At 46.1% G+C, this 8,861-nt stretch overlaps 1 protein-coding gene across 3 annotated transcripts in view; it reads right to left on the reverse strand.

The window, feature by feature from the left end:
* HDAC6 (histone deacetylase 6) overlaps positions 1–8,861 on the reverse strand; it is a 23,259-nt gene that overhangs the window by 12,457 nt on the left and 1,941 nt on the right. For all 3 annotated transcript variants that reach the window (XR_002482432.1, XR_504835.2, XM_021716702.1), the window contains exons 5-10: positions 7,225–7,309; positions 7,087–7,127; positions 6,270–6,366; positions 6,034–6,131; positions 4,958–5,062; positions 4,770–4,838 (exon numbers count right to left, since the gene is read on the reverse strand). Coding sequence is in view for 1 of the 3 variants with exons in the window: in XM_021716702.1 (XP_021572377.1) it covers positions 4,770–4,838; positions 4,958–5,062; positions 6,034–6,131; positions 6,270–6,366; positions 7,087–7,127; positions 7,225–7,309 (495 nt within the window). In the remaining 2 variants the exon portion in view is untranslated. The remainder of the gene's footprint in view (positions 1–4,769; positions 4,839–4,957; positions 5,063–6,033; positions 6,132–6,269; positions 6,367–7,086; positions 7,128–7,224; positions 7,310–8,861) is intronic.

The following is an 8,861-nucleotide window of genomic DNA, read 5'->3' on the forward strand; positions in this document are numbered from 1 at the left end:
CTGGCTAATTTTTGATTTATTGTAGAGATGAGGTCTCACCAAGTTGCCTGGGTGGGTCTTGAACCCGTGGGCTCAGGCAATCTACTCACCTCAGCCTCCCAAAGCGCTGGGATTGCAGGCTGAGCCACCGAGCCCGGCCTAAAAAGAATTTTTGTTAATTTTTCTCAGGTATGATACTGAGGTAATACTTTTTTAAAAAGTGTCCTTATATTTGAGAGATGCATCCTAAAATATTTACAGAAGAAATTATATGGTGTATAGATTAACTTCAAAACAAAACAGGAGAGGGTTATGAGTACAGGTAGAGATGAAACAAGATTGGCCAGTGAGTTGATAAATGTTGAAGCATTCAACCCAAGAAGCCAGAAATGAACAAAATAAAGAATATAGGAGGAAATAAGAAGGATAAAAACAGAAACATTATTGGAGTACAAAAACCTACAATAAAACAGTAGAGATGACCAAAAAAGCTGAAAGTTAGAGAGGAAAAGATAAGTAAAACAGACACATCTTTGACAAGGCTGAGGGAAAAAAGAGACATCACCCCAAAGAAAAGACCTCTTTTTTTTAAGTTGGAGTCTCATTCTGGAGTGCAGTGGCCGCTCCCAGCCACCACAGCCTTGACCTGCTGGGCTCTGGCGATCCTTCCACCTCAGCCTTCTAAGTAGCTGGAACTACAGGCACGCACTACCTCGCCTGGCTCATTTTGATTTATTGTAGAGATGAGGTCTCACCAAGTTGCCCAGGTGGGTCTCGAACCTGCGGGCTTAGGCAATCCACTCACCTCAGCCTCCCAAAGGCGCAGGATTACAGGCTGAGCCACCGAGCCCGGCTCGAAAAGACCTCTTTTTTTCTGGCATTTAGCAGTGTCCCATCTAATGTCTGGGTCCTTGCTCACACTTCCTAAAATTGAGACCTGCCAGTGGACATTCCCTGTACCCATACGGGGAAATGCTTTTCAGGAAAACAGGCCCACACATACCACAGCAGAGTAGTCCCATGACACCCTCTACAGCAGTCCTTCATTCTTGGGTATAAATAGCCAAATAAGGAGCACTAAATATCTGAGGAAAACTACCAGCATGAAAGAGAAGGTCCAAGAAAAAACAATTCAACCAGTCCCACAATAGAGCAACATAATTCAGAGAACAGAAGAAACTTAATTCACTTCCAATTAGTACTCTATAAAAACAAGATCAGGGCCGGGCTTGGTGGCTCAGCCTGTAATCCCGCGCCTTGGGAGGCTGAGGTGAGTGGATTGCCTGAGCCCGCGGGTTCGAGACCCGCCTGGGCAACTTGGCGAGACCTCATCTCTACAATAAATCAAAAAAATTAGCCGGGCGTGGTAGCGTGCGCTTGTAGTTCCAGCTACTTGGAAGGCTGAAGTAGAAGGATTGCCGGAGCCCAGCAGGTCGAGGTTGCGGTGGCCTGGAGCGGCCACTGCACTCCAGTCTGGGCGACAGAGTGGGACTCCAACTCAAAAAAACAAAACAAAACAAAACAAAAAATAATAATAAATAAAAAAATAAAAATAAAAACAAGATCAGGAACGAGAATGCAAAGAAACAGAAGGGAAGAAAGTGCTTTTGGAGATTAGAAGAATGCCTAAATACACAATTCAACAGAAGGGCTTGAAGATAAAGTTGAGGAAATTTCCTAGGACACAGAGCAAAGGGGTAAAGAGATGAAAAACATGAGATAAAAAATAAAAGACATAAAGGATAAAATCAGGAGGCCTAACATCTGACTAACAAGAGTCCTAGAAAGAGAGAACAGAGAAAACAAAGAAGAAATTATAAGAGATATAATAGAAGCGAACTACCAAGGTTTTAAGAAAGGCACAAGCCAGGCTCGGTGGCTCAGACTGTAATCCCACGCCTTGGGAGGCTGAGGTGAGTGGATTGCCTGAGCTCGCGGGTTCGAGACCCGCCTGGGCAACTTGGTGAGACCTCATCTCTATAATAAGTCAAAAAATTAGCTGGGTGTGGTAGCGCGCGCCTATAGTTCCAGCTACTTGGAAGGCTGAGGCGGAAGGATCGCCAGAGTCCAGCAGGTCAAGGCTGTGGTGGCCGGGAGCAGCCACTGCACTCCAGTCTGGGCAACAGAGTGAGACTCCAACTCAAAAAAAAAAAGAAAGGCACAAGTCTTCAGATGTAGAATGTCTACCCACTGCTAAGCAGAATGAGAGGGCCAAGGTGAAAGTTTAGAACACCAAGGATAAAGAGAAGAACCCAAAACCTTGCAGAGAGGAAAACAGATTACTTGGAAAGGAGTGAAAAGCAGATACTTGTCAGCAACATTGAACACTACAACATAAAACAACGTCTAGGGAACAACCAACCTAGACTGGGTGAGGGGCCATAGGAACTCAGAATCTAAGCAGAAAAAAGTGGATTCTATGTAGTCAGTTGGATAGAAGGCTGGATAAAGCAATGCAGGTTAAGCATCCCTATTCCAGAAATCCAAATCCTGAAATGCTCTAAATAATGAAACTTTTTACCAACAGGATGTGCAAAGCAAATGCTCATTGGAGCATTTTAGATTTTGAATCTTCAGACTAGAAATACTCAACCACAACTGGGTGCGGTGGCTCACCCCTGTAATCCCAGCACTTTGGGAAGTAGAGGCAAGAAAATTGCCTGAGCCCACAGGACAGCCTGAGCAACATGGCAAGACCTCAAAAGATAAAAAGATAAATAATTCAAAAGATTAGTTGGGTGTGGTGGTGTACGCCTGTAGTTCCAGCTACTTGGAAGGCAGGCGGAAAGATCACCTGAGCCCATGAGTGTGCCACTGCACTCCAGTCAGGGTGACAGAGTGAGACACCAACTCAAAAGAAAAAAAAAAAAAAAAAAAAGAAATGCTCAACCACTAAGTATAATGGAAATATTTCAAAATTTGAAAAAATATGAAATCTGAAACACTTCTGGTCTCAGGCATCTCAGAAAAGGGACACTCAACCTGTACTTACTAATGTGCCCTACTGACAAGGACTTGCTCCATCACTTTCTGCAGGAAGGGTAAGCTGGTATTCCCCGTAGGGAGGTCTGGCAGTATACCAGATTATTTTTTAACTTCTTTTTTTTTGAGTCAGAGTCTCGCTCTGTCGCTCAGGCTGGAGTGCACTGGCAAGATCACAGCTACCACAGCCTCGACCTGCTAGGCTCAGGGGATACCTTCCGCCTTAGCCTCCTGAGTAGATGGGACTATAGGCATGTACCACTCTGCCCAGCTAATTTTTTTATTTTATTGCCCAGGCTGGTCTCGAGCTCCTGGGCTCAGGCAATCCTTTTGCCTTGGCCTCCCAAAGTGCTGGGATTATAAGCACAAGCCACCGAGCTTGGCCAATACCAGACTTTAAAGCATACTGACCCTCTGACCCAGCAATTCACAATTAGAAATTCATTCTACAGATATACTCAGAGAAGTACAAAAGTATATATTTACAAGACTAATCATGGTAGAATTGCCTGTAATAGTAAAAACTGGGAAGCATCTTATATGTTCCAGGGTTAAATGACCAGAGGTACAGCCATAAAATGGCATACTACAAAGAACAAGATGCTTTTTTTTTCAGTTGGAGTCTCACTCTGTGCCCAGTCTGGAGTGCAGTAGCATGCTCACAGCCACCACAACCTTGACTTGCTGGGCTCGTGATCCTTCTGCCTCAGCCTTCCAAGTAGCTAGAACTACAGGCGCATCACCACCACACCTGGCTAATTTTTTTGATTTATTGTAGAGACGAGGTCTTGCCATGTTGCCCAGGCTGGTCTAGAACCCCTGAGTTCAGGCAATCCTCAGTCTCCCAGAGTACTGGGATTACAGGCATGAGCAACCATGCCCAGCACAAGATGTTTTGGAGACGCCAACATGGAGTCCATAATATGCAATGAAAAAAGCAAGTTGCTGAAAAACATGTAGAGAAGTATTCCATTAGCAGTGTGCTATTGATAATAATAATGACAATAATAAATATTTATACATTTATAGAAAAAAATCTGTAAGGACATAACCTGTCAACAGTTATTTTTGAGGTGATGGGAATTATAGGAGACTCAGATTAAACGTAAATTTATTTAATTTTTTAAATAAATACTTTGCAGTATTGCCACAATTAGAAAAAATAAGGTAGTGATTTGAGGTTCACTCCAATTCAAGAGTAAATCAGTGAACGCGATTTTCTTTTTTTTTTTTGAGTTGGAGTCTCACTCTGTCACCCAGACTGGAGTGCAGCGGCCGCTCCCGGCCACCGCAGCCTCGGCCTGCTGGGCTCCGGCAATCCTTCCACCTCAGTCTTCCAAGTAGCTGGAACTACAGGTGCGCGCTACCATGCCCGGCTAATTTTTTAATTTATTGTAGAGATGAGGTCTGGCCAGGTTGCCCAGGCGGGTCTCAAACCCGCAGGCTCAGGCAATCCACTCACCTCAGCCTCCCAAGGCACGGGATTACAGACTGAGCCAGCGAGCCCGGCTGTGAACACGATTTTCAAATGTTTGTGGGTCAAATCCTATCTCTCCTAATTCTTCTCTGTGACCTCTTAACCTGTAAGCCTCAGTTCTCCTCATCTGCAAAATGGTGAACCCAACAGTCCCTGCCTCAGAGTAACATTAGGAGAGACAGTAGACACACAGAGAGCAGCACAGATCCTAGTCCCAGGACAGGCCCAATGAATGTGAATGCCTTCTCTTCCTTTGAACTCCTTCTGGCTGGGCCCATAAGAGTGGGAGGTGGCTGGGAGTCTAACACCTAATGTGGGACTTGAGCTGTACCTGGGGTCCTGGTCAAAGGTGAACTGTGTTCCTTGACCGTGGTGTACATCCCAATCCACGATAAGAACCCTGTAAGTGGGAGAGAGAGGGAACTCTGTGCAAGAAGAGTAAGGTGTATCTGGAGGAAGGGTCCAGACCAGGATATTCACCCAGTACCACCCCCATCACACCTGCCCTCTGCTGCTGACCTCTGGATGCTGTGCTTCTGTTGAGCATAGCGGGCAGCCACAGCCACGTGGTTGAACATGCAATAACCGTCCATCAAACTGTGCTGGGCATGATGTCCAGGAGGCCTAGGCAGGACAAGGAAGGCCAAAGATTGGGGGTCAACCTCTGCAGAGACAGACTCTCCCCTGGTCCCTAATCCTGGACTACCAATTCTTCTAATACTGATGCTTAAAAATCTTCCAGGAACTGAGTAACTGGGGGTCTTGAACCTTCACCTCTGCCCCAATCTGCTGATCTCTCTCTACAGGATGTTTGAAAATGTTCATTAAGAATGTCAGTGCATACATTCTCATACCCAGTCATTCTGCTGTGGGGACTTAGCCCACAACCTATATAACAAAAAGGGTGAAATAACATGTTTATAAATATACTATCATATTTGCTGTGACTTTTTTCGAAACAGCAAATGACTGGGGAGAGCCAAAATGCCCATCAGTAGGGACTAGTTAACTTAAAAGTGCATTTACACAATGGCTTTCTACCAGGGCCTAAGCTACATACTGTTAGAGAAAGCTTTCTAAGATAAGTAAGTGAAAGTGTATGGTATGGAAGGGAGGGTAGCAAGTGCTATAATCATTTATGGTTAAAAAGAGGGAAGGGAGGAAAAAGGTCATATTTTCGGCATTTCATCAATTCTGGGATGCCAATGATAAGATATACCATGATTTTACATGCCAACAACAAGGCAGAAAATGCTGCCAATGAAATTGACATGTCATTGTTTGTAGGATACATCTGGATTTTGAGATGTTATGAATATGAAAAAATGTACACTTTAGAATTAATGAAATCTGACATTTATTCCTTGAATAAGACTATTTTTGGGAGGACATGTGAGTCACTGGTTCGATGACTACCTCCCACAAGAGGAAGCAGGTGTCTGGGTGACAAAGATGGGAGAGAGACTTTTTATTGTAGTCCCCTTTATACCCTTTGACTCTTGAACCTCTTGACTATATGACCCATGCTAATACATTTCACATTTAAAGGAAGGACTTTTAAAAAATGTAAAAAGTCAAATGCTGGAAGGTCCTACCTAATGATGGCCATGCCATTCCGGATCTCAGCCCCCAGGACCGCATCCACCAGTCTGAGAACAGAGCCTGAGGCCAGGCAGGCACAGGTATATGAGTTCTGGAGAGACAGTGGGAAGTCACAGAGGGAGTGAGGGAGAGAGCAGCCTTATCACTCAGCTGCTTCCCCCAGGGTGAGCTGGACATGGGGGACTCAAGGATTGCCACCACTCCCTGCCCCCACGGTTCTCATCCATACCGGATGCAGATAAACTGAGTCATAGGTGTCTGCAAGGTTGTGGAGTTCCCCCTCATTCATGTACTGCGTCGTCTCCATCAGATCAATGTATTCTAGGCTAGACACAGATGGGGGACGAGATTCAGGGTCTTGACTCCTCCCCAGCCCTGAGTCAGGGCCCTATCCCTTCCCCAGCTGAGCTATCCACATGCTGGAACCCTGGTCAAATCAGGCCTCCCCAACTGTTAACTTGGGGGAATGGCTGCGACATAGGATACATTCTGTTTCTTCCCTAGTCCACCTCAATTCCAGTAATATTCTTTGCTCCTCTTCTCTAGCCATACCAAATCCTACTACCAGGCCTTTGGCTAGACTGTTCCAGCTGTCTGATCTTCCCTTCCCACAACCTCCTCATCTGACTCATTCTCTTTTTCCTCTTGAAGCTCAGCTCAGAAACCCGTTCTGCTAAGCTAGCTTTCCTTGAGCCACACTACATCAGGTCTCTTACGCTGGGTTCCTGCAGCCCCCTGAGAGAACCCCCTGATCACTCTGTCCACACATCCACCATCTGTTCATATAACCACATTATAACAACAGTTCATCACGGGTGATGAAACGTTAGGCCCCATTCTAAGCACCTGACACACACTGAACCCTCCTGAGGAACTTATGTTTACTAGCTCCCATGTTACAGGTGATGACACAGATTCAGAGAGGCTCAATGACTTGCCCAAGGTTGGCCATAGAGTCCATGACATTCCTTCCCAAAGCATTCAGCCTGTCCTGGGCCAACCAGGAGAGGCTCCTTCCCATCCCTACAAGGCTCCGAAACCTTTACCTATGAACCAACATCAGCTCCTCCTTTTCGGCAAACCGGGCCTGGGGAGACATGAGGAATAAAGAGCTAAGGTACAAGCTATGCCCAGGTCACACCAGCTCCTTGCCCTTCACCCAGAGTGTTGGCCATGGGACTTACCTGAAAGGACACACAGCGATCCAAGAGGCCCTCCTGGATCAGCTGCTCCTTGATGGCATGGAGCCGCTCAGGGCCTTCAGGGAAGCTGGGAGATGGAGATGCAGTGTCGCACACACGCGCACGCGCGCACACACACACGTGCACACGCACACATACACAGGGACACTGGGAAGCACCACATCTGCTTTCACTACACCTCCCCATCCACCCGTCCACAGCTGTTCACAAAACTGTGGTGTCAGCCCTAGAGCTTGACCCTCTTCTCACCACCACCACTGCTACTGTCATAACCTTCCGCCTGGGTTGTCCTGTCATCTCCTCCTGGGCCTCCCTGCTTCTGCCCTCACTCCCCCAACAGTCCTTTCTGCATACAGCAGCCAGACATTGGTTAAAACCCTAATCAGATCATGTCCCTCTGAGGTCAAAGTCTACCCCTGCCCAGAAGGCCCTAAACACTTGTCCCCCATCACTTCTGACTCCCTCTCCTACCAGTCTCTCCCTCCCTCGCTTTGCTTCTATTGGTCTCCTCCCTGGTCCTCAATCAACCAAGCACTCTTCCCAGTCTAGAACACTCTTCTCCCAGCTATCTCCATGGCTTACTCCCTTGCCTCTGTTAGACTCCCCTCTACTTCACTTTCTACTACTATCCTCTCCCTTTAGTGCTTCTCCATAGCACAGCTCTTTCTAGCACACCACATCTTTACTTTTGGTTTGTTTGTTTACTGTCTGTCTTTCCCCTTCTCCCTGAAGACAGAGGTTTTTGTTTTGTTTTCTGTTGTATACCTAGTTCCTCAATAGAGGGTAAATATGTATTCCATAAATGAAGTCTTTTGCAAACATGCGTTAGTCTTAGGTTGGAATAGGGGAGACAGATTAAACTGGCAAACACATAAGTATAGTAAAAAAATTAACAAACAATGTCATGGGCTAGGAAAATATCTAAGATCAGGTGTTGGGGTACAGTAGTGACCAGGCAAAGGCCTTTCTGAGAAAGTCACATTGGAATGTGAAAGTTATCTGGGAGAAAAGGTAGAAAGGAATCTCTGGAAAAGGGATAGGTTAAGGCATAAGCAAGGGGTGAGAGGGCTCCCGGCATGTTGGAAGAACAGCAAGCAGACTAGTGAGGGTGAAGTGAATGAGGGTGAGGATTGGCTGATGAGGTCACAAAAGTGATATGGAGCCAGATCACGTGGAACCTTCAAGGCTGGGATGAAGAATTTGGACTTTACCTTGAGGGCAGCAGTTTGCCCTTAAAGTATTTTAAGAAAGAGAACATTATCTCAAGCATATTTTTCTGGTCTGCTGTGTGAAGAAGAGACAACAGGGGTGAGGCTAGAAGCAGGAGACCAGAGAGGAGGCCTCTGCAAGTCTAGGAGAGCAATGGCAGTGGAGGTGATGAGGAAGGTCAGACACTGAATATATTTCAAACCAAAAGAATTTGCTGATTCTTTTGAAATGTAGAACAAATGTGAGGTGTAATCCTTTCGCTTCAGCACAAACGTCCCTTCCCTGAAGAAGGCTTCTGGGAACCCTGGATGCTAGCTAGGGTCCTCTATTTAACACTTTTTTTTTTTGAGTTGGAGTCTCACTCTGTCACTCAGACTGGAGTGCAGTAGCCACTCCCGGCCACCGCAGCC

This window comes from Carlito syrichta, unplaced genomic scaffold, assembly GCF_000164805.1.
Source record: "Carlito syrichta isolate Samal-C Ts95f unplaced genomic scaffold, Tarsius_syrichta-2.0.1 Scaffold308875, whole genome shotgun sequence".
NCBI lineage: Eukaryota > Metazoa > Chordata > Mammalia > Primates > Tarsiidae > Carlito > Carlito syrichta.